Source organism: Carassius carassius, chromosome 23 (assembly GCF_963082965.1).
Source record: "Carassius carassius chromosome 23, fCarCar2.1, whole genome shotgun sequence".
Lineage (NCBI taxonomy): Eukaryota > Metazoa > Chordata > Actinopteri > Cypriniformes > Cyprinidae > Carassius > Carassius carassius.
Window position 1 is genome coordinate 18,134,789 of NC_081777.1, and position 27,753 is coordinate 18,162,541.

General features: G+C 36.0%; 1 protein-coding gene across 7 annotated transcripts in view; it reads right to left on the reverse strand.

Moving 5' to 3' along the window:
- plekha7a (pleckstrin homology domain containing, family A member 7a) overlaps positions 1-27,753 on the reverse strand; it is a 118,474-nt gene that overhangs the window by 75,387 nt on the left and 15,334 nt on the right. The window contains exon 1 of one of the 7 annotated variants that reach the window (XM_059506367.1): positions 17,675-18,172. The exons of the other annotated variants lie outside the window; for them this stretch is intronic. Coding sequence (XP_059362350.1) covers positions 17,675-17,748 — 74 coding nt within the window. The 5' untranslated portion in view covers positions 17,749-18,172. Of the gene's footprint in view, positions 1-17,674; positions 18,173-27,753 lie in introns of those variants that run through there. 7 annotated transcript variants of the gene reach the window in all.

Below are 27,753 nucleotides of genomic sequence, written 5' to 3' on the forward strand. Positions count from 1 at the left end.
AGTGTATGTATTTAGGAACTGCAACAACACGGAAGACCAGGTAAAGTTACAGAGCACAATCACTGAGTGCCAAGGCATACGGTATGTAAAAGTCACCAACATTACTGATTCCATAGCTACCATTGGCATTAATATCAGCACAAAAACTGTGCAGCTGGAGGTTCACTGAATGGGTTTCCCTTAAAGAGCAGCTACAATGACATGCGTCAGATGGAGTGCTGTAAAGCAATCACCACTGGACTCTGGATCAGTGGAAACATGTTTTGTTAAGTGATGAAACACTTCTCTTATTGGCAGTCTGATGGGCGAGTCTGAGCTTGACGGATGGAATAATTAAAAAAGATGATACATTTCCCCCCATAAAAAAGGCATGATCTAATTAGAACAGCTACTTGTTTACTAGAAAATTAACTAGGGTTGTCACTTATGACTATTTTGGTATCTAGTAATCGACAGATTATTCTGACGATTAATCTAGTAATCAGATTTTTTTTGTAGTAATAATAGATTTAAGCGAACAATAGACTTTAAAATGACTTAAAGGTGCTATATGCAAGATTTTGACTCCACTAAAGCATAAAAATACCATAATATGTTTTTTTTTTTTTTAAATATATGCTAAATTAACATACTTGTTTATCTGAAAAACAATGCTACAGTCAGTTATTCTTCTTTGAAAATGTGTGTTCCGGGCCAGAATGCCAGTCTTTGTTTTGGTTTGTGAAACCCACCCACTGCCAGTTTACCCAACTGTATTTCAGCAACCCAGGTTGCCAGTTGGTGGAAAACACAGCATACAGTGTTTACTTTCATTCATTGTCAAGTGCGCTCGTTTCTGTTTGTGTCATCATTAAAGCAACCTGCATGTGCGTCAAGTCTGAGGAAGAGGGGCCGGGTGAAAAAAACCCTCTCCAATATTTTGAATTTGGACTGCAATAATTAGTTCAACCACTTGGTGTCAATCCTACATAGAGTGCCTTTAAAGGGGTCATTGGATGCGACCTGCACTTTGACAAGTTGTTTGAACTGAAATTGTGTGTTGGCAGTGTGTGTACACAACCACCCTATAATGATAAAAATCCATCCAGTGTTTTTTTTTTTAATCTCGTTAAATCATTTCCCCTTTCTCAAATCGAGCTGATCTCAGATGCCTGTCTGTGTGACATCACACAGACCTAGAGCCCTCCCACGATTGTTGATTGACACTAGCATTTTACCTCAGACATGCCCTGAATGAGCTGTAATCAGTCCGCCATTGTTTTGACCGAAGCACTTGTAGACAAGATTGTCTCCTAAGCAACCGAGGTGTTCAGTCGTCATTTACTCCCGACTTCTGAGCAACTGAAGACGCAATGGATTATGTTAGTTTTTAGGAATGCACCACCAATCTACCTAAATGAGTCTATCTTCACACGAATCATTCATGATCCAGTTTCAACTACAGAAGAAGTGAGTACAAGGTTCTTTTATGAATCTTTGCCAATTGCCTTACCTAATAACTTACTAGTTAGCTCCGCGGCTAAAGTAAACAAAAAAGTAAAGTAAAGTAAACTAAAGTTTCTCAGTGCATGGCTCGTTACCCAACAGAAGAGAGGGACGGGGTGGGCAGAGCTCATTAGCATTTAAAGGAACACAGGCTAAAATGGCTTGGTTAAAACTAAGCTGATTTTGACAGGGTAAAAAGGGTGTTGTTTTACACTACCATTGAGAAATTTTAACCAAAGTATGTAATAGATTTTACATGAATCATATCAGCTTGTGGAAATGGGCAGCCGATGACCCCTTTAAAATATATATAGCAATAAAGAAATAAAAATTGGTTTAAATAAAATATGATTACTTGCTTTTGATATGGTTTTATTAAACAATGGAGGTAAAATACATAATGATCAACAATATTATCATACATGTACAGTCCATTAAGTAGTTTTTGTATCAAATGCCTGCAGAGGGCACCAATGGCCTGACGATTGTTTTTACACTTTACAGCATGAGCTATTCCTTGTTTAATATTGACATTCAAATATCCACTTAATCTTTATCATTTGGCCAATTCTTTAATGGCAGAAATGCTAGAGACACTGTCATTTCTTGAACAAGAACATGTTGACATTAAAAAATGCAAACTCAAGGATTTAAACATTATAAGTCTCAATGTACAATTAGCATATTTAGAAAGATAATGTGTTGGCATAGTTTTGTAAATTTACCTTAAAAATCTGATAGAATGGTGCACAATGTTCCCAGATCAACGTTATAAGCAACGTTATATGGAGTTTGAGATGGCCCATGCATGCAAAGGATAAGCATTAACAGTGTTAAGCATATAAATAAAGTGCATATTATACCTACAGAGCATGTATTTATTTAATGTAACCACAGTCTTTGTGAATTCACAATAGCAATATGCTTTATGATGATTTTAAAGGTTTAAATATTTCTTAATATTTTCTGCAGTCTTAAAAAACAATCTAAAATGTTTTTCATGGATTCTTGTCCATGGAATGTGTCTCTTCCAGTATTTTGCCAGTTAACCGACACAGACAAGTTGCAATCAAGGATTTTTTTATAATGGAGTACTCAGAATCATGACAACCCTAAAATCAATCATCTAGACCACGTACTGCTTTTACTAAAACAACATACATAACATTATAAATCATATTTAGCTAAATGTACCTATATAACCATACAAAATTATACAAAAACTGCAATCTTTCTAAAAAAAAAAAAAGATGAGGTATGTTTTTAACAACAAAGGGATTTCTTTGAAGAACAAAGAAACACACAGTGGCAGGAAGAAGAAGTGGCAGGTCTATTAGTTTGCATTTTAACTCCAGTACTTAATGCATAGATCGATTTTGAGATGTTTTGTCTCATCCATCGATATGGTCTTTACTGTCAATCATCACATTTTTTGGATTCAGAATCAGAATCAGAATCAGAATGAGCTTTATTGCCAGGTATGTTTACACATACGAGGAATTTGTTTTCGTGACAGAAGCTCTGCAGTACAACAGAATGACAGCGACAGAACATAAAACACATAATAAAAGAATATAAAAATACAAAAAATACAAATAAGTAGATAAGGAATGAAATAAGTAGATAAGGAATTCAACCCCCAACATAATTATATTTGCCAATCCAAAAACTTTGCAATGTAGTTAGTAGCATGAAAAAATTATATTTTATTTAAATTGTTCATGGGCTATATAGAAAGAGAACCAAGAGCATTCCCATAACCACTGACAGTGTCACTCAAGTGTAGTGCAAGCTCACAGAGTTCTGTGCTTTCGCAAAAACTTTCATTGTAATTAAAGTTGCTGTTTACACTGCAAAATAAACCTCTTATTTACATTGTTTCAACACTTTGATTATAATGAAAGGGTTTGTGATGATATAGAACTCAGAAAACACTCAATACGACTAAAAATCGCAGAAGTTTCACTGACTGACTAACTTACACACCACTGATTGGCCATTGCGTACTTGTGTTCAACAGAAATGTCTGTGATTGTCTACAATGACATGTCTGTGATTGTCTACAATGTTTAAAACTGCAAAGCACATAAATCACAATATTCACAGTACTCTGTGTACTACCGAGGCATCAGCCACTGTCACAAAATGAGCTCATTCATGGTAAATATAGATGGCAATTTGACATAGTTCATCATGCAGCTTGGAGATTTTTTGCTGCATGCAATGAGGCTTTGAAGGCTGCTTATCTCCGAAATCGATTGTGACAGTCAGAGAGGCAGGACACTGGAGAGAGAAAAATGCAAGAGTGATCAAAAAGAAGATCAGTCAGGCAGGATAAACACCACTGGAATAAGAAGTCACTTTCACATGCTGTTACTTATGACCTTCTGCTTTAATAATGTGGTCTCATTTAACAAGTAGGTATAAGATCAGCTACTTGTAAGCCAAAATGAAAGCCAACAGACTGGATGTATATTAGTGTTACACTAATAAACTTTTTATCAAATACAATAACATGAAAAATATTGATATCCAATACTACAAAAATGAATATTTTATAATAGGTTATAAAACGGTTTCACTACACATAAAAAAATCAGTTTATGACAATACTAATGGATATGTATCACCTTAAACTTGAAGTCAACTTATTTTGAATCAAGTGAGTGAAATCCTTGTGTCCTTTGATCAAAAGCAATTGAAAAAAAGCAGATCTTTAAAAGTCCTCCCACTTATATCCACAAAGGTAGAAACCGGATTCATTCAATTATTTTTCCTTTGTAAGATTTCAGCACATGATATTGAATAGAGAGTAAAATAAGGCTCATGTGGATGAAACAAAGTTCAAAAGGTCTTTTGAATAAACTCTCTAACCTCTCTGTTAAGCAAAACACTGTCTCTTCATGTCTATGATGTCAGAAGTAATTCACAAGCCTCCTTCATCTCAGAACATCAGCAGAATAGAAACAGCAATAAATTCAATAGCTCAGACGTCTGGAGAAATTAGATTAACCAACAAGTCCTCTCATGCATCAACAGTGAGCAAAGTGAACCTTGAAAGTTAGAGAACGATCTGAGACATATAGACTGTATAAATAAATGAATCACTTCAACAATGTGACAAATTCTCAATTTTTATCATTAATATACAGTAATGCCCTGATGTCACTTTACAGACGTGGGTGGAACATTGTGTTAACATGTTAACTAACAAAAAAATGACAAGAAAACAACACCATTTATTTAGATACAAATGGAGTACATAAGTGCAAAGATAATTGACTTTGGATATAAAAAGTTGTCATATTTCTAGTGTGGGAAATGGGAATATCCCTTTCTCCGTCTTTCACTCTAATCGCAATAACATTTGGGTGAACCTGACAAGTCATGGGAACGTTAAACTAAGACCGAAGAGCGGTTGAGTGTAAACAGAACTGCTCTGATGACCCAGTATTCAAATGACATGTAAAGCAAATTTAACTCCAATGTCACCCAACTGGAAAAACTGGAATAACATGCTGGTAAACAGAATAAAAAAGATGTTAGTTCTCTTCTGGAACAACGTTTCAACTGTTGTCAATATTGGTTAATCTAAACAAACTCTTATATTTAGTATACTATAATAGCTCCATGGAATAAAAAAAAATTATCAGATGGAAGAACTCTAAACAAAGATCATATAACTGTCTACAGTTTCTGGGCCAATTAATTCAAGCCAAACTCTATTCCAGAATGTCATTCTCAGTATTCCGTCATCATTTAAAAATACTGAAATATCTGTCTTGATAGTATATTGCCAATATCAATCATAATAATGAATGTGACATCTTCAGAATAAGAAAATAAACTAGATTTTTATATTTTCTAAAGATAATTAGAAAATGTTCCACTTGTAGAGACATAAGTACTGGATTATTTTTGCCCATAAGACATTAAGCAAAATTTTGTTTTTGCCAAAATATGTCCATTTTTCATTGTCAATGGCATAGAAATGTATGAAACACAGGTCAGTCACAGCTTTCTGTTGGTCAGTGTAGATCATTCACATGATCACTTGAACCCTATGCAAAATCTATGTTGGGAAATCTTTCGCCCTCTAGTGAAATTCACGATTGCACAGGCACCCATCGATTTTGACCATAAAAATTCACAAAACAAAGTAAATGTGACCGGAAAAACAAAAAAACAGGCAGACATGGAAAGAGATTTGTCAAGGACAAAAGATTATTCTTCCAATGTGTAGCCTGAGAGCAAGCATATGCAAAACAGTGTTGGAAATCTATTAGCATTTATCTCAGAAAAAAAAAACCTTGGCACTTGTGGATGCAGTTTTGTTAAACCCTGATAAGGAGCCCAGAAGGCGTGAAAGGGGTAAAAAAAAAAAAAAAAAAAAAAAAAAAAAAAAAAACATACCACATGTAATTGAGCTGCTTTAAATCTGTTCATATTCCTCTGTGCTTTACTGATGCTGTTGCGCTGCATAAAACTGATACTTGATGTCTGAAGTAAAAGCAGAGGCGTCGGTCCACTGAGGCCAGAGGAAACATGGATCTCAGTTTAAAATAGTCTCCTGCTGCCCGAGGCCCAGCTGTGTGGCCGTTCCTCTCTGTGAGAGATGTAGTTCTGTCATTGTGGAGGATATAAGAAGAATAAAGAGTGCTGCTGTCATGTTCTACAGAAGGTAAAATGAGGCAGGAAACAGGTAATATGGCTCTTTGATCCATGCCTTTTCCCTCTGACCATTTGTTCTGCTAAAATCTATTGTTCTCTCTTGATTCAATCTGCTGCCTGTATGAGTCACTGCACTCATGCCCACACACACACATAAACACATGCACAGAAAGAGCGACATACACACACACACACACATACACACACACACACACACACACACACACAGAGAGAGAGGAAGGGCAGATTATGTTCAACCAATGGTGTGTGGTATTGTAAAATCCCTGGTCACTGAGTGTTTGTGTTTACATGATGAGTCATGCAGACCTGACTCTAGGTTTAACTCGCCTAGATTTAGCTTCCCCAAATAGCTTAAATTCAGGCTGGTTTGAGAATGAAGGTCACAGGTTAAACAAAAGATAAACCCAGTAAATCAAGTAAGGTTGGGTGATTTAAATATTTATATTCTTATATATAAATTTAAATCTGTAAATAATAATAATAATAATAATCTTGATAATTTTCTGGTTTTTGATGCTATATTACAGAATATTATAAAAATACCACATGATCTGAGGAAGCATCATAAGTAAAATACAGAAACAATTTTTTTTAATAAAACACAACAAAAATTATATTTAATAAGTTTTACATTTATATGTAAGCTATAAGATATTTACACTACTGTTAAAATGTTTAGGGTCAGTAAGATTTCTTTTTAATGTCTTTTGAAAGATGCTTGTAAAAAGATATATTTTATCCAAAAAAAAAAGTTAAAATGTGAAATATTGTGAAACATTAGCCATTCAGTCTCTATAATGTCACATGATCCTTCTGAAACCATTCTAATATGTGCAAAATAATTATTTCTTATTATTATGAATGTTGAAAACAGGTGTGATGCTTAATATTGCTTAATGATGCTCATATAATATGCGGTAATACATTTATTTTTCAGGTTTGTTTAACTAACAAAGTTCAAGCATTTCTCTTAACAGAATTATAAATGTATTTACTGTCACTTTTGATCAGTTTCATAAACCCTTGCTGAACAAACGTATATATTTGTTTCAACAACAAAAAAAATTGTATGTATGTATATTTTACATTTCATACAATAGGCCTAAAGTTTCTGAGTAATAACAAATATCAAATCTAAAATAACAGCTTGAAATATTAAACATTTATATCACTAGTAAAGCCCAGCCTCCTGTTGGCTAAGACCACTGTTGGGAACGTTACTTTAAAAAAGTAATTAGTTATAGTTACTGACTACTTGTTCCAAAAAGTAACTGAGTTAGTAACTGAATTACTCTATAATAAAGTAACTCGTTACCAGGGAAAGTAACTATTTGTTTTACTGTAAAAAAAAAAAAAAGTTGCTATATGTCAAAGAATTTGTATTTTTATAGCAGTTTTCACAAGTCAGTTGAAATGAGTAGAACAGACAGGTGTTCGTACATAACTTTCGATATTTATTGCAAAAACTTTCGAGTTTTATCCTGCGCTTCAAGTATTATCTTTGCAAGAGAAGTGTTTTTGGCCACTAGCTTTGTATATATGCATGTGTCACACATTACATGTAGGCTACACATTACATGGACGTTCTTGCCTTTGACCACAATGAATTTGAAGTAGTGCTTATATCTCCACCTTGAAAATGCCAACTTTTCATCGGATTGCTCCTGACTCGCCATCTCTGCTGCTGCTGCGAATCTCTGTTTAGCTGTTGCGTGTGTGTGTGTTGTGTGTGTGTGTGTGTGTGTGTTTGGCGCCGCTGGCGCGTGTGCCGGCATTTGTGTAAAAACACTTGCGATTAAGCATAATCGCTTATCTCATTATTAACCCACCTCCTTACTCGCTGTGTGAGCCAGGGGTGCATTCGGATTACATAGTTTATTAAATTAATGCATAGTAACACACCGCATTTAACGTCCAGTAATGTTAACGACGTTGTAACGACGGGAAAAGTAGTTAGTTAGATTACCCTGTTACTGGAAAAATAACGTTGTTACCTAACGCCGTTCTGTTAAACGCCGTTATTCCAAACACTGGCTAAGACATAAATGAGCGTTAAAACAAGCTGCACTGATTTTAGTTATGTAATTGTTTCTGCAATATGATGTAAATAATGAAATTATACAAACTCTTTACTGATCAGAGAATAAATTGCTATGATTATTTTATTTTTATTAAACTACAGGCTTTGAAATATCATATTATTCCCATTAATACAAGCAAGCAATGTTTTGGTCCATGTGGGACAGATTTTCCCAATCCAGTACCCACCTGCTCCCTCAAGTTTCATTTCATCAACAGAATTGTATTTCTGTTCCACCCGACTTGCACATCGACTGGTTTTAATAATATTAGGCCTCGTTCCAGCAATTTGTGAATCTGTTTAAAATTGGATTTCTTTTGATCTGTTTAAAAGAAACTGATTTGAAGAAATATATCAGACTCGCCAATTCTACAAGGAACCTAGAAATGTGCTACACAGATTAATTCTTAAAAAAATAAAATAAAAATAACAGACAAAAACTTAATTATACTGTCTGGCCACAACTTTTCCTCACACCACAACAAATGTAATTCAGACCTCTAGTGCCATTTCCACAGCAAAGTTCAAGAAAATACCATGGTGGTTCACAGAAACTGTATTTTTTGCAAGTCTCCAACAGCGACATTATTCTCAAACATTTACTGGAATTTTCACAACCCACCATGACATCTGAAATTATTCAAGACATTTACGACAAGCTCTCCCCCTCCATTTCTCTTGGTCTTCATGAAAGCCCCATGCCCTTCTCACAGCAAGAATCACTGGTTTGCCTTACGAGTAAACAAAGTCTGTTTCATATTTTCTTTTGAGCATTAGATTTGTATTTAGGCAATTTAAGTAGGAGTCCCATCAGTGTTCTTGTATATGGCAATATTAAATCAGCCCCTGAACCCGAACACCTGGTGCTGATCCACACAAACACACACACATTTCTCACACCAATGTTATTTTTAGACCTCTCTCAACCTACAAAGACAGATGATGCTCATTTCATTATTCTGCACAGCTCAATTCACATCAGTGTCAATCTTTGCAGGCCTTCAGATCCATTTAAATGGGAATTGAACTGCTGCTGGCCTTGACTCTTACAATGCCAGATTTACATTCTGTGATTTCACACAACACTAGGAGAGATTATAATGGATCTCTCAATTAAAGATTAAAACATTCCTCAGCTGCAATGAGAGGGCTTCATAAATGGCAAGCATAAATTAATATTTAAGGATATGCACATACAGTACACACACTGACAGTCAGGGCATGTTAGCGAGATCTATGCTGCAGCCTGGGTCCCTTGTTGAAAAGCGACATTTAAATGTCAGTTGAGCTGTTGAGACTAAGGCGTGAGAAATGTAGCAAATGAGGTGGCATTTATTTCAGTAAAAAATATTTAAACATCCCTGAAGAAAGATCAGTTTACAAAATGGCATGTACTACCATTCAAAGTTTGTGGCTGGTATCATGTTGTTCGTTCAGAGCCATTTTCAGTTCAACAGAGCTTATCTATTGGAGTCTCTCAAATGCAAGGCCGCATCCTACGAAGGCTGCACATTTTAAATTCACGAAAATAAACTGAAAGAAAACGAGTCGATACTGAAATCATCAGAATTTTAGGAGGCAGCTTTCTGTTTGAGAAGCACACATTCTCCTTCCTCTTGCTAGCTAAAAGCCATAATTACAAGAGTTGTGAGATAAAAGATTATTTTAATTTTTATATTTTTATTACCATTCGCCTCCCTCATGCTCGCTAAAAGTGATTAGAAGTCTGATTAGTTTCCTGATTTAGATAGATAGTTTTAATGAACCAGTTCAAAAAAAAAAAAAGATTCAGAGGTTATTTTACGAACTGGTTTGTCCACAATTTTGAATGCTGCACCACAGAACAGATCATGACGTCATCGAGGGTCTTGACCTCATTACCATCTAAAATACTATTTTTTAATACATTTCTATCAGCCAATGATAATTATAAAAGAAAACGTCACGAACTGGGCTATGACTAATTTCACAGGAGTATCGTAAAAAAAATTTTGTTTTATTTTTTTATTTTTTACAAATAAAGCTTCATATTATGACAAGAATACATTCCCTGACCTATCCTGCAGTCATCATGGTGAGATTAGGTTCCCTCAATCTAAAAAAACAAGAATCAGAAAAGAATTGAAAACAACAGTGAGGAATCGAACGGCCCTAGTGGAGTGCAGCTCGCTGTGACTTATGTTGTTTCAAGCACATCATTCTGCACCCTAGATGTGCATATGTGCTGTGACTCCATGTTGCTTTATGTGCACCATTACACACCCTGGATGTGCATAACAGCTTAGTGACACTGTTTAAAGCGTTTCATATTATCAAAGTTTTGCACACAGAAAGATTATTAGCAGCTTTAATTTTTCTCATGGTTTCTATCTTATTTTCATGAATGTGTTTTATAATAATACAAACAGTTAACAGAATAAACATTTAAATTGTAAAATGTGCACAAAGGAATTTTTTTACGATATTGTTTTGCTGCAAAATTAGTCAGCAAGTTTAATTTCATAGCTAATATATTTTTATTCAAATGTAATTTTTCTCTGTAATGTGGAAGTGAGTATTTGGTGGATTATGTATAACAAAGTGTTAAAAAAGAGTGATCTTTAGTTCCACAAACACAGTATTGATATTCTGTAGTGGTGTAGAAAAAATTGCGCTAGTATTCGACTGATATTGGCCGATTCGTAAAATTTGGAATACTCTTGTAATCTTACACTGCAAAGTAATAACTCATAAAAGATTAAAAGATAACATCATAATTATTTACTGAAATGAATCACAACTATATAATGAAAGTCATAAAAAACAGACAATTAATCATGATAATCGGCATATTGCCAAAATATTCACATCTATCTATTAGGGGTGACCCCAAATAGTCGACGATTCAATGCTTCGATTCGAGATTAGCCTGATTCGACTACCATGATTATGCCATTCTGACTATATATAAGTTAATATGTAGCCTTGATGAAGATGTGAATAAGAATCTGAAAAGAAAGAAGCTTCAAATTAATATTTTAAAGTGCGTGAATAAATCCAACCACCCCTATTGATTTATGTTTCACTTTCCATAATCCGTGATTTAAAACTTTATCAAGACTCAAACTGACATAGGCAGAGACTGGATTTTTTTGAACAGGTAGGGTACAAGTGATTTCAAAACATTTTGCGGTGTATATATATCATGGGCATATTATTTACCTGATATAAGATGCGTTTGGTTGAGTCAAGCGCTTCATTGTAGTACTACGGTGATATCTCTTACGCGCACAGTGCGAGCAGGTCAAACAACAAAGCAGAATATTAATAACCATGACTGGACTATCACACTCATACCATTATAATGAGAACACCATTATAATAAAACGCTGTGAATTTTTAGAGTTTAGCTGCCTTGTTTCTGCACATTGTTTCGTGAAGAACGCATCCAGAAAAGGAGTTTGCATTCAGAGCCGCGCAGACACGTTCATTTGCATTCGGGCTCTTTTTGCAGATAGCAAGCATATTAATCCTAATATTAACGTTATGTTGTATAAATGAAGCGTATTCTACATTAAATTATGAGTTTAATCCCATTGATTAAAAACTTGCTATCAAATGCTCACTCTACTGGTCATCTTCACCGCGCGCAGCTCTAAACAGAAATGCAGAACATTAATAACTACTGTCATATAGGCTAACTTTATAATGAGAGCACTATTGTAAAAAATGTGAATTGTTAGGGTTTCGCTGACGTTTAGTGTTAACTATATTTTAATCAAAACATAAAAACATTATTTACCCCGTTTGTATCTGCAAGGCATTTGCTACACATATTCCCTGTGTGTTAACATCAGTAATTATGGCTGTCGAATGTCTGGCTTGATTCAATGTATTTTGCCCCGCCCCCAAACATACGATTTGACTATCAGTCGAATATTAGCAAGATTCGAAAATTCCGATTCGACTATGAAAATTTGTCAAAATGTTGTCAAAAAATTAGTCGCGATTAAATTGCATCCAACAATAAAAGTTGTTTACTTATTTGTGTGTACTGTTTGTGTATAATAGTTATGTATAAATAAATACACACACGTGTATATATTTAAGAAAAAATATGCTTATATATTATGTTTATATATTAAATATATTTATATATAATATAAATTATATGAATATAAATATATAAATGTAAATACATTAAATATTTTCACAATATATACTGTATGTGTGTATATTTATATATACATAATATACAGAGCACACACACATATGCTATGTAAACAAAAAACTTTATTTTGGATGTGAATAACTGCGATTAATCATTTGACAGCACTAATATATATATATATATATATATATATATATATATGTGTGTGTGTGTGTTTGTGTGTGTGTGGATGGATGGATGGATAGATAGATAGATTAAAAAATATATATACAGTATTTAATATGTTGGATGATCTGACAAACCTAATTAAAAATGAACTATTTTATGAAATATACTTAGAAATAAAGTATCCTAATAAAGTATTTTTATGTAATTTTGCTCTTTGAATAAATGTATATATATTTTTTATACTTTGATACTACTGGACAAAACTCAAGACAAATATAGAGCATGGTTCAGTGCATCTATCATTCAGTCAGTTCCCAATAGGCACATCTCAAACATCAAAACACTCGTTTAGTCCTACCTTACATAGTGGTTCAGTCCCAAGCAGCACTGGAAACAGTTGCTTAGCATTTTTTACCCCTAGTGGATTCAAGTGGATTAGTGGATTCAAGACATGCAATATTCCTTGAATATAAAAATGTTCCATTCCACTGGCTGCATGTCCACTCATCACAGAGAAAGAGACACAAATGAGTCGGAGGCTCTCACAAATCACTTATCCACACATCTGGATCATCCCTCTGATCTTTGATCCTCTCAATCTTTTGACAGCACTAGATTAATCACGGAGCCACGTCAGAGGCAGGATCCAGCTCAGATGAGCGTGGGACTTTTTTTAGCCCTCTTTTGGGGTCTCAGCATGGCCTCTCTGGGACCCATGCTGAAATGTGATTGGTTTGTGCCGAGTCTAGAGAAGCAGATGCGCTGCAAATTCTTTTTTGTAAATGGCACAGATAATTACACAAAAGACAGTGCTGTTAGTTTTGTCTCCGATTCAAGATCTTTTCATGAAGAGCTGCATTGATAATCAGCTCTGATATTACACTGCATATAGAAGAGGCCTCTGAGTACTGCATGATGAAAATCAAAGAGCAATCTAGTACAGGGGTTTTCAAACTGTGGGTCGCGACCCACTCGTGGGTCACGGAATGGAACAAGGTGGGTCGCACAAAGTCACTTGGCTGCAGCTAATTTTGCGTTTCAATGACACACAGACACTAACACAGTTCAGTCTAGGGCTGCACGAATGTGACGAGTGGGGCGGGGCCTAGTGCCATGGGAACAGAGCTAGGCCGGTGGAGTGATTGGGAAATGAGCAACACTCACCGGTCTCAAGAACCACGGAGGAGATCGGAAAGATACAAAAGAGGAGCGATGACAGTGAAGGACGAGAGAGGACCAGGCCTGGGTTTTATTTTGTGTTTGTTTTTTATTTGTGCACGGCAGTCATCCGAGAGGGGCTGTCGCGCTGTTTTGTGTTTATTTGGTTATTAAAACTTTGTTTGATTGTCCGCCGGTTCCCACCTCTTTCCACGAAGGAGTCATCGAGGCGGTGGGCTGGAGTGAGTTCGCCCCCCCCCCCCCCCCCCCCGGCAACTCACTCCAGCCCACCACATCGAGCACCCTCGGCGGCAGACTCCTTCGCCCTGCTCGATGGCACTGCGGATTCACCCCAGCGGCGAAGGATCTTCGGCAGCGCGCCCCTCCTTCCTCCCTGGCTTCGGCACCAGTGTAAAACATTAAAATCTTCACAATCACAGGAAGAAGGAGGCGGGAACTGGGAACCCACTCATCACAACGATATAGCCCACCAACATTAATAATGAACTGCAATATCCTTAGTGTGATTTTCAAATTGCAATTAAGTCCGTGTGCGTTGCGTGTTTTGAAGGTCTCAGAGCAATGTCATTAAAAGGTTCAATCGGTCTTTTTTTACCTATTTCACAATTATTTTAATCTCCAAACTGTTTTAGATAGTTCTGCTTTGCTTCTTATGCTTTTCTAAAAAAGTGTTGGATTGTGCTCCGTTCTCGCCGACACACACGGAAGGATCATGAATGCAACAAAACACAGCAGCGCAGATCACACTTCACTGGAGTGAGCCTGCTTCACGTTTTTATGGACACTACATATTTTAACGCCAGTAAACAAAAATTAAAACTTGTAAATTTGTAGTGAAATTTTCAGTTGTACTCTAAAATAAAATGGTTATTTTTCTTAAATACTTAATTTCTGTCATAAAAATTTTAAGTAAGATTAGGTTTAAAGTAATTTCACTCGTTGTTTTTTTTTTTTTTTTAATATTTTGGTGGGTCGTGAAATATATTACACTTGTCTAGGTGGGTCGTGGAATGGAAAAGTTTGGGAACCACTGATCTAGTACACTTAAAAGACTGACCGATTGATTATAATGAACATGTTGGTGTGGTGTGAGATGAGGAACTAATGAAACTGTCAATCAATTAAGATGTAAGGGTAAGTTATATGCCATCATAAAAAATGAGGTCAGGCTGGCGGACGGTAAGATGAATAAGGACTTGAATCCAGACAATCCAGACTTCTCTTTCACTCTCACCTGCTGTGTGAGCCAATCCAGTCACTGCAATACAGAATAATCACAACTGCTGCATACAGTACATCCATACATGCAAGGATATATGCACATTACAAATATTACAAGAGTAGCTTTACAAGTGCATCACACACTCCCTCACATATAGAAAAATAAATATGTAAAGAGATATATTACAATTATTGCAAAATCTTATATTGTGGTACCTTGAAGGGATTTCTTTTGTGATAATGAGCAGTTGTAATTGACCTGTTTATTATATAGATACTTACCAAAACAATACATAAATGTTTGTGAAATATTAGTAACACTTTACAATAAAAATACAACAATTTTAGGTATTGGGTAGGACAAGTAGAATATGGTCCTGCAGAATTTTTAAGTGCTAATGAATAGCCAATATGCTAGTAATATGCAAGCTGATATGCAACTAGTTAATAGTAAGAATTGGTCCCTATACTAAAGTGTTACCAATACAACCTTCATTATTAGTTCATTTTAGCTCAAGTCCATTAAATAATATTAACAGTTACAACTTCTGGTTTTATAATGTATTAGTAAAGGTTAAAATTACATTAGCAAAGATTAAAAAACTCTTTAGAACTATTTTTCATTGTTAGTTTATGGTAATTAATGTGGTTAACTAAAGTTAATCATTACGAAATATTGGGGATAATGTGGAGTTACAATTATTTTATTATGTGTGTGTGTGGGGGGGGGGGGGGGGGGGTTGGGTTCTACAGATCATGGAGATTCAAAGACATGAAATGGGAAAAAAAATTGCTTGCATAGAAAACTGACCAGTTAAATAGTTTAGCTTCAGTTATGCTAATTTAACTACCACAGATTTCTGCAATTAACCAATCAGAATCAAGTATTCCATTTAATAATTAATAGCAACAACAGATAATTGTTGTTTTTCACATTACAAAGTTTTATCTGCTAAGCCCAACTAACCTTACCAAAAATCAACTAACTAAAAATCATACAACCAAAAGTAAATTAAACACACAGTGGCTAAATAAGTGGTCATGGTCAATGCTGGCCTTGTACAGACAGTGGAACCATATGCCTTATGTATAATCCAGATGATTCAATAACTCCACAACATCATCAAGGTTGACTGAGGGTCCCCCTTCCATTGTTGAAGTCAGGCTCAATTCAAAAATTGAATTTTAAATTGCAAGTTGAAGGAAAACCGTGCAATAAAAACTTTATTCCAAGGCCATCCAAATCCAATTCATTCTCCAAACTGCTTGTTCAAGGATGCTGGAGCCTAAAGCCTAGAAACACCACTTAACAGAGCAGATCATTATGATTTTGATTTTATGAGATTATAAACAAAATAGAAACCAAACACCATAATGGATAGTGTACAGTATGTAGCACTAGTATATTGTTATTCTATTGTTAACTGAGCTAAGTTGCCATTTAGATAAGTCTCAGTTTACTATATCTCTGCGATTTCAAGCTAGCTAAAATTCACCGACTTTTGAACAGCAAGCATGCATTACAATGTTTTATATTCAAGTCTATTGAGTAAAACCATTCAACCAAACGTCACTTTTACCAAGCAGAGAAAATCAAATAGACAGTAAAATTTCACATTTTATTGTAGAACAACAGATGATGCAATCCTTAATGAAACATAATCTTCAAACTTCAAACTTGTAGTACTACAAGAGATTGGATGAACAGTTACTCAACATCAACATAAGTTACACTTTCAGCAAAGTATTATCAGATGAATCGAAAGCAGGCCACTTTCATATGTTGGTTAAACAAATGCTATAGAAGTAGGCCAGCTTAATTGGTGTCAGAACACAAATGTAGTTTTTCCAGTAAATAGAGAGGGAAAGTGAAAGGCAAACACATGGGCAGTTATTAGAGAAGCAACTCACAATAATGGGTTTGGTATAATTACCTCAGTGCAGGAATAAACATAAAACAGACTATAATAAAGCAACCCCTGCTCTGCCTCTGAAAACACACTAAAATACAAACAAACTCCAAACTAACAGTAGTATTTCCACTGAATCATGAGAAATGCATCTGAGCCAAGGGCCTGCAATGAGTAAATAGTGAAAGAACAATCCATATCCATTCTGAGCTATTAGGAAACACTAATTTATGAGGAAAGTAAACACACTTGCAGAAGTATATGGCTTCAAGATAGGAATGCTGCCACTGGTATTCAAGAAATTCAAAAACTCAGGAGGACAATGAAATATGAAGACATGCCCTCTGTCTGTGAAGCACACTCTACAACTTCAAACAGAGATAGAAGGAAACTAAAGAAACAGCGAGTGAAGTATTTATGACATGTTTTCATGCATCACATCTTCCCTTCCACAGAACTTGCTTGACTTGCCAGTTCAACAGAACCTGTTGGAATTCCTCAATGTCTTGACATAAATAAAGTAGTTAATTCAATCTCATCTCGACGTAATTCCTGCCACAGAGGCATGTGGTTTAGATTTAATCTAGTATTATCCAACGAAACCTGCCAAACGGTTTCAGCATCAACTGTCAGGCAGATCCATCCTGAAATGACCCCTCGGAAGCATTCTGTGGACACTCCCCATTACAAAATGCCAAATCTGTAAACAGTGTTTCCAAAATCCTAACTTCGCCTACTTTATCTCTAACCTCTATTGTGATCTAAAATAAAACAGGAAGGCCAACCCACCTGTAGGGCACATGGTAAAAGGGGTGAGCGGGATGAGGTTGGTAATGGTTGGAATATCCTGACTGGCTCCACATGTTTGATCCAAACAGCTCCAAGTGTCAAACTTCCAAATGAATGACTGACACTTACTGAAAGTCCACTTCTGCTTTCATTTGAATACATTCAGAGAGGAAAACATTGCAGGAAAGGCAACGAATCAGTCGGAGTAAAAGGAAAGAGTCCCCAGAAGAGCCCTAATGGAATAGTTCCAGAATCTCAATCTCATCCGTTTCTCGAGAGAGCAGCAGAGATGTTTGAGAGCTCCATGGCCGTCAAAATGCAGAACAGGTAAAACAAGCACGTTTCGCCGTTGAAGTGGGCAAAGGCGTAAGCATCGTGATTTTGCTGTGTGTGTGGAGTCTCCTATCTCCGACGCTCCTGTTTCCTCACCGGCTCATACAGTCACCAGCCTGTGTGCGCACACACACACACACATGCACACACAAATACACACCAGTCTTCTGCTCTGACGTATCGCTGCACACACTCACAGGGAGGAGGGAGAGAGGAAGGGAGGGGTGAAGAGAGTGAACCTACTCTTTCTGAATCTCTGCCTGCCTCTGTCATAGGCAGGATGTGCAGTGTTGTTGGGAGGAGAGATAGACTGAGCACAGGAAGGGAAATATATCTTATGAATGAGACAAAATATTCAGAGAATGATCTGGAAATGTCATTAATCAGCGAATAAATAAATTGTAAAGGTGTTCTTAAAGTCTACTTTAGAGTTAAATCCCAGCATTTCAGTCTGAAACTGAAATTGTGGCCTTCACAGTCAGTATGAGGGGCTGTTCACTTTCCATTTCACTTCACTGCTTTTCCATTTTTTTAATGCAAACAAACATTGTAATTTTTAATCAAAATATCATAAATTGATCTTCTGAAAATGTGACAGACAGTATGCAGGACTTCTCCAATCATTTAGTCAGCTTAAACCCCAAACTTTCACACAACTGATTGAGAACTTGCATTCAGATCTGCCTCCATTCAATCATTAACTGATAAACCCCCTACAATCTTTTTTTCTATTTTTTTTTTTTATCTAATTTGCACAGATTTATTTCAAAATACATTTTAAAAATCCTTCACTACCTCCTTTACATCGGGACTTAAAAGGTTTTAATTATAGGAAAAGAAAAGTAATAGTTAATGAAGTGTGAGGGGCACTGTAATCACAGTTTCAATCTTTAGGAGCTCCAAGCTGGCAGCAGAAAATGTTTTTACTTGCCTTCACTGGAGTTGAATTTGAATTTAAGTGAATTATGTGAAAGCTCAAACTTAAGCGCCACAAAGCAGTGATTAAAATAGGAGAAGATAAGTAATACATCTGTCTTCGCCAAAGATATGCTTTGTTTTTAGTTGGAGCACATAGAAATCATTCAAATAACTGCTCCACGTATTCATTCCTGCTTAGTCTATTTTTTTAGTTGTCTTTAAGTCATCATGAAATGAAAATTCACCCTATCCATTCAAATGCATATTATAGATTGTACTGAGAAGGATTCATTCACAATTACACTTTTTTGACTTGTTGAATTAAAACGTCCTAACTTTCAGTAAACTCACAAAAAATATGAAAACCCTGTCCTTTAACCTTATGTTGTCCTCCTAGAATACATATACAGATGTTTTGAAGAATATCTAAAATGCTCTTTTTCATAACAATGAAAAACAGACAAGAATCCTGATATGACAGGTCAAAGATGTATTACACTAGATTTAACATGATAAATGATGGGACACAAAAAAATAAGAAAAAAACAGTGTTAAACTTTCTTATTTTTTATAAACAGAACCAGATTTGAGATATATTGATATTATAAAAGATCACTTCACTAGATGACTAAATGTTCTTCTTCCAAATAAGTCAATACATTTTGAAACAACACATAGGTGATGGCACAAATTTTCATAATGAGGTACTCTTTATGGTAACGAGGGTTATTGTTAAAAAAATTTAAATAGAAATTAAGCAAAACAAAGGTGTATTTGAAATAACCTTCTTTAAAGAGAAGAGATCACCCTCTTTTCCATGCATGTGCAATTACATGGAAATCCCAGCTTGGGGCATTGAAGGGCTGACAGAGCTTTATTTAAACCAGTGAGTAAGAGTTAGAGTAATGAGCTACATTAAATAAGACACAAAGGTTAAGCTGGCTACCCAGTGACTGGCACAATTACATGTCCTCGATCTCTACTGCTGACCAGAGCTGAATATCAGCAAACTACACTGTGGTACAGCAAGTATGCAGTGCCTCATGATTCAATATATTATGATGCATCATATAATATCCCAATATAATCATAACTGAACCTGCACCACAATCACGGTCACAGATTTTCCGTAAAGCTGGGCTCATGTTAATCACAGACGTGACATGACTCTTGTCATGAGATTTGAATGTGTGGTCTAAGTTATCTGCTAAAGGGAAGTGTGTGATTAGTGACATACATGCATCTTATCGGCAGCACACAGCAGTCTGCAGCACATAAAGTCATCAAAGTCAAGGGGACATCTTCCCTGATGTGTAAGGATTTGCCCTATAAATCTTACCACCATCCTCTCTCTCTCTGTGTGTCAACACAGAAACCCAAGCTCACAGAGTTATGACCTTGTGTAGACTATTCTGGTACACTGAACGAGTTCAGACTTGCAGGAGATTATTAAAGGCAAGGCAAGTTGATTTATATAGCACATTTCATACACAAAGGTAATTCAAAGTGCTTTACATAAAAGAAAGTAAAATAATCATAAAAAAATGATCACAACAATAAAAACAAGGAATTAAAAAACTTTTAAAATGATTTAAAAGTTAAAGTGTTAGTTCACCCCAAAATGAAAATTCTGTCATTAAGGACTCACCCTTATGTCATTCCAAACCCGTAAGACCTTCCTTCGTCTTCGTAACTTCCCCCGTCTTCCACAATTTTATAGAGTATTACAGTGCATATGCACGCTTTCCCCTCAGCGTAAACAACGATTATTACGCAGATAACTTTCATGCGCGCTTTCCCCCCAAACGTAAACAACGCTGATTATGTCCAATACATTCTTGGGTACTCTCCAAAATGGGGAGAAGAATGTTTGAGTAAATCATGTTATTGTTGTTTTCTTTGCACAAAAACAGTATTTGAAAAGTAAGAGAAGTTGAGCCACTGATCTCACAAAATTGACTGTTTTACTGATGTATTTACTAAGTTTTTGGACCTGGGAACATTTCAGTTACATTGCTGTCTATGGAGGGTCAGATAGCTCTCCGATTTCATCAAAAATATCTTAATTTGTGTTCCGAAGATGAACGAAGGTCTTACAGGTTTGAAACGACATGAGTTATCAATGACATAAATTTCTAGGGCTGGATCAGACTATGCGATTATTGAATATTTGTTCGGTGGGTTGGCATTCGATTTGAAATTTTGAGATTCGAATAATCTTTTTTTTTTTTTTTACACCTGGCATCCCCCACAAAACGATGTTAAATCACACTTTAATATAGCCGCTTTTTTACTATCGGACCGAATGGTTCAGTTGTATTTCCACGTAAGCCTGGTACGGAGCGGCACGATTATAAATGGTTCTCTGCCCGGAATTCTCGGCATGGTTAGACAAACGTGCTGTAAGAGTGACGTCACCACGCGCAATTTGATCAAACAGCCTTTGAAGTAAACAGCTAAGCTACATTCAATATAAAAAAAAATGTCTGAGACAGTTTGGACTGTGGAGGAAACATTTGCGCTTATTGATATTATACCTGTCGTTGCCTTCTATTTATTTTATATTTCACGTCAAGAGTTTTCTTTCTGTTATTGAACGAAGTAAATATCAGATAAAAAAGGAGTCCCAAAAACAGAAATATGTCATCATCCATATTGCTGTTTATTTTACACCTGCATTACCAAGGCTGACACATTTGTATTGCATCCAAAGAGCTCAGTTATAAGCACCACAGTGGAAAATGAAACCGTATCCATGCTGACTGGCCCGGATCGGCACGGAATGGAACAGTTAAACAAAGGGTACCATTCGGCCCAATAGTAGAAAGGGGCTTGCGAATCGCCCATGAGTGAACACCATGAGCATCATGATTCAGTTCCTCTGGAAGAGAAGACAAAAATGCCGAAGACCTCAGCTGTGTGGGAGCACTTTCATTTAAGTGAGGACAAGACAGATTAATAGACTATTAAAGGCAGTTTTCCAGATGTATGATTTTAAACTGGTAAGTAGTACGTCTATAGTATATTGTTGGTGTAAAAAAATTAGCTGCTTTTATCCACCATGTTACTCAGTAATTTTTCACATGATAAAAATATGCACTTAATTTGCTTTGAAAATACTTGCGAATGCGGCAGACGTAAAGAAGAAGAAAAAAAAACACTTACAATAGCCCAGCCTAATAATAATTTGTCTATGTTAAAAGTAATGCTCTTAACAGACCTGTGTGTTTTGTATCACTAGTGCAGTGTCCATTCTCGGAGCATATAAGCCCTGCCTGAGTGAGGTGTGCTGTTTCTGGCTTGCACTGTTCTGTACTTTATTAAAAGTTTGTGAATTCTGAACGTGTCACGTGTCCATATTGCACCAAAATGTGACACTGCACTCCCAGGTTACACACACAGAGATTCCTGCCTTTATTAGAGAGAAGAACATGTTCAGCCCCTCCCTTCAAAGCTTCGAATATTCTGTGTTTATTACTATCGAAGCTTCGAAGCTCAAAAAATGGTATTCGGACCAGCCCTATAAATTTCGTTTAGTGGTGAACTAAATCTTTAAGAATAAAAAATGATTATAGTCTACATAAAATATAGTGCAATCAGTTTGGACATAGCACAGTGCTCATTCATTAAATGCACAGCTAAACAGATGAGTTTTGAGTCTAGATTTAAATGTAGCTAATGTTTTAGCACATCTCATCTCTCCTGAAAGCTGGTTCCAACTGCGAGCAGCATAATAGCTAACAATAAACAAAACATCTAACTCTTGCAATGTTTTTGAGGTGATAGTATTCTGATTTAGTTACTGCTTTGACATGTTACTGAAACTAAGGTCTTACTCCTTGAAAGATTCTTGACTTGATTTTTAGTTGTTTGACCCCTAGAGTTCAAGTATGCATTCAACTTAAGAACATTATCTTTGTTTCCAAATGCAATGACTTCAGTTTTCCCTTGATTAACTGAAGAAAGTTTTTGCACATCCAACTGTTAATTTCATCAATGCATTGGCAGAGGAAGTCAATGGGCCTGTAGTCATTTGGTCCTCATTTAGTGAGACGGCAGATGCTGAAATCACCACGAGCGATTCAGGATGTGTATAGTAAATGAATCCATTAGTCTGCACCATTCATTAACAGAGACAAGCAGAACATGCAGGATTCATATTTAAATCGATTTTTGCAGATTGATATTTACAAATACTAGTCCATATTGCGATTTGACTTGAGTGCAATGACCTACTTTGGATTAATTCATTCAAAATTTGTCAAATTCCGTGACATTACACGTTAAACTCTGAATTCTGTTTTTATGACTGGATTCCACTATTCTGTCCACTTTTTCTGCATTGCAGAAATCATAGGGCCCTACCTAACATTAAAAAGTTTTGAGTCAGTAATACCGGTTTAATAAATTTTAAAACAGAATTTTCAGCAGCCATTAGTATTAAGTGTCACAAGATCCTTCAGAAATCTTTCTAATATGCTGATTTGATTTTCAAGAAACATTTGTTGTTGTTATTATAAATGTTGAGAAATTATGGTATATAGTTGTTCTAATCTTTGCCTTACTGTATGTTTATTTACTGCCATCTCAAGAGGATCTATGAACCAGTATTTTATTCCAGATATCAGCAGACTCACATAACTTACTATTAATGCATCCTACAACATAGCCTGCATGTCTTAACCACACTATTTAAAAAACAGTAATCGTGAACAGTACAAGACTGAGAGATATTACTGGACAGGAATATCACTACCAATAGCAATTTGGAATCAGCTTACAGCGGAGATGAAATGCAATTAAATTAAACAGATCTTGGTTAATGTATTACAACAAGTAACAGACATTGAATTTCCTTTTTCAGAATAAAACGAGGGGCAACTTTGTCTTCATTATCTGAAAACATTACCTCCGAAAAAACCTTATGATTCTCATGTTATACCCAGTATGATGCTCAAGACTTGCAACCACAGTGTTGCATATTTGTGTATGTAACAGAATGACCTAAGACTAGCTTGTTGGAATGATTATTTTCTTCTGCAGTGCATTCAGAATCCAAGATCTGTGTGTGTGGGCATGTTTTTGTGACATATTAGGACACAACTTTGTAAAATGACATGGGTATAACACAGGTATTACAAGGAGAGGTTGACTTATATCCCCATATTTCAAAACGCTTATAAACCATACAGAATTAGTTTTTTTGAGAAAATAAAAATGCACAAAGTTTCCTGTGAGGGTTAGGGTTAGGTGTAGGGTGATAGAATATACAGTTTGTACTAGAGCCCGACCGATATATCGGCCGGCCGATATTATCGGCCGATATAAGCTAATTGCATTTAAATCGGCATCGGCATTTATAACGGCCGATGAAACATGAGAAACAGAGTCTCATGCTTCACTCATGTTATGAGTGTTGCATAGTGTGCCCACCAGAGGGAGCTCTGCAGCTCCAGAGTTAACAACAGCGCCAGAAATCCACTACAGAAGAAAGCGATCAGCCAAGGAGATGAAGGAGATGTAACTTACTGTTTTGTCGGTGAGTCTGTCGTTCGTCATGTGAAATGATTGTAGATTTAGTTCATACCCTGTATATAAAAACTGTGTGGTAGTTCTAGCTAACGGTCCTATCATTATCACTTCTAAATATTCTGTAACATCACTTACAGCCGCTAATGCATTGCTATATTAGATTAGCCACAAAGCTAATACCATGTTTATCAGTGGAAGAGCGCGAACGTTAATAGGAGGTCAAACTATAACGTTAGCGTTTAACTTATTCTTATTCTATTGCGGTGTGTTTCCCACATAATGACCGCGTAATTGGGCCTTTCACACAGGACGCGGTATGCACGGCGCTTGCCGCTGGGTTCAGCGTTGCCCTTCAGATACAACGCGATTTGCGCTGCGCTATGGCGTAGGCGGAGTTTTAAAAACATTTAGCTGGAGCTCTTTCATAGTCTGTTGTTCCTCCTTTCGGTCAGCAGCAAACATGTATCTGTCCCGTTGTAAGAAGCGAGCGATAGCGCTAGTCCTGCTGATGAGAATTAAGAGAGAAGCAAGGAAGAGGCAGCTACCCTCAGGTCCAGAGAACAATTTGGTGAATTCAGGCTGGTTACGTTACTCTAACGCTAATAGCTTCCTTTTTAGCAGGCCCCTTAAATGCTTGCTATTAACTTGTTTGAAGGTGGTTCTTCTCAAAATTGACAGCGGTGTGTTCATGACACTAACGTTAACCATTCAACTTCGAATTGATTCCGTAATCTTCCGGTAATAGTAGGCAAGACGATGTTCTGTGAGAGCAAATATAGTGTAGTTACAGTAACTACAGTAGGTGCGTAAGAAATGATTAAACCAGAGGGGACATGTAAATAAATGTGAGCTGAACTAGCGCTTTTTTTTTTTTTTTTTTATATTGTTTCAAAGCAGCTTTACAGACATAACAGGAAAATGTTGAAATAATATTGTTAAATATAAGTAGGTAATACCCATTGCTTGACAAATAAAAAATATATATATATATATTTCTAATTTTTGCCTATGTAGGAGATCCCTGTTTATTATTATTATAATTCTAATGATGACATGAGTAATGATACATGGTGATATTATTAATACACTTGCTTATTCTTTCTCTGTCTCTCTTTCTGCCTACAGATGGCTGAAAAAGGTGAATGCTGTAGCAGCAAAGTGTGGGACTACTTCTGCAAATACTTTAACTTTAGTATTATAATTTATTTACAGTACACACACAGACTGTTAAAACCAGCTTCAACTGGAAGAAAGTAAAAGTGTTAAATGTTTAAAACCAGACTGTTTTTTGATCATTAAAAAATATATACTTTTGATGTGCAATTGTTTAGTCATTGAGACTGTAATCTAAGGCTTTTTTTTAACATAATCCCTTCTGGAAAATGGTTTATACAGCCCACATACATAGAACAGGCAGATATTGTGCTATTGAATGTTGTGTAAGTGCAGTTTATAGGAAATGGGTCTAATATCCAATTTATTTTTAAAATCAAAATATCGGCTTATAAATCGGCTCTTTTCGAGTTAATATCGGCATCGGCATCGGCCCCCAAAAATCCATATCGGTCGGGCTCTAGTTTGTACAGTATAAAAACCATTACGCCTATGGGATGTCCCCACTTTTAACAAAAACAAACATGTGTGTGTGTGTGTGTGTGTGTGTGTGTGTGTGTGTGTGTGTGTGTGTGTGTGTGTGTGTGTGTGTGTGCGTGCGCGCGCGTGCAACTAAGTCAAAGTTTTTCACAATGGCAATGAAAATTGGCCATGAACCAGTCAATCATCTCCTTTTATTAAGCTTAATTAACTTCCATTACCTCCTTTAACAAACACTCACTGACCTAGTTAAATAAAAGACTTGACATGCCAATGTAATGGAGGCTCCAGTCAAAACATCAAAAGTTCAATTCTAAGCTAAATTTGGATGCACTAAATAAACGTTTTCACAGACTGGTCAAATTCTCATTTCACAGCCCATGGACTTTACTGAAAAGCTGAAACTGGGATAATATGTGGGGAAGATTTTCTTTCAGTGTGTGAACAAGCCAAATTTCTTCAGGTCACACTTAGGAAAGAAATCAGACATCTGATTCCTGTTTGATTCCCAAGCAAAAGAGAGTAAACAACCTTTCAATATAATTTATTAGAAGCAGGGCTAAACAATAAGGACTGCTCAATAGCCCCTAGCATGAAATATGAATTGTCGTTGATGTAAACAGACGAGAAAAAAAATCAAGGAGATTAAACTTGAACTCTGCGTTGACTCTTGTGTTGAGATGGGAAACTCAAGTTTTCGGTTTCAGAACAGCTGAACTGAGTTGGTTCATTTCACTCAGAGTAGGTTGATTCTGAGTTTAGCGCGTGCACCACGACTATGAAAAGTCATGATCAATGGAGCTCCGAAATTAAGGTTCACCATGACCGCAGCTCCCAATAAAAGATGAATGCATACAAAAAAGAAAAATCAGTTTGAAAAAACGTATTTTGCTAATTATCTGCCAATGGGGTAATAAATTAAAAATATTCTTGTTTCCATTTGTATTAAGATTATTTTTCTTACCCTATGGCGAAAAATTTTACATGTTTTGCGTAAGACGCACTTAAAATGCACATGTCTCCCCCAGGAAAAGAAGACTAAATATCTTATATAGTTTTTCATCTATAGAAAATGCATCTTAACTAAAGAATTTTTGGATATTTGTACTTGAAATAAGACTGAATGAATGAATGAGGTATTTCAACATCGCTTACTCTTTAAAAAAGGGAGAGGAGACTGTAAGAATCTCGGCGTTTACCCGAGACCGAACCTAACAGGTTAGGTTCGGGGTAAAAATAAATTTAAATTGAATTTATACAGCGAAGACTGCTGAATCACTGAAGTTCTGTACCTGAATGCCACTGTTAGGCCTGTACCTAAAGATGCTTTCGATTTTATCTTTATTCTGTGGTATTTATTGTATCTGTGATATTGCTTAGAATTAGTTTATTTGTTCTTATTTTATTACTGACTGATCACTTGTCTTTACTAAATTTACATTAATTCGGCTAGTAGGTTTTGCTGTGGTACCAAAAATTGAGGTTGGTTGGTTGGTGGGTGGGTCGGTTGGGCACATGGAAATTTTGGCAGGGCAAGAAAAATTTTAACCACTGGTCCAACTGGGTGAGTAGAAAAAATTCCCAGCATTGAGCCCTGCAAGTGACTTTAATCTATGGGCATGATCTATGTGAATAAGCTAAATGGTGTTTTCACATCTTCAATTACATAAACATTGAAAGCCCTCTAATTTACCTTTTCATGG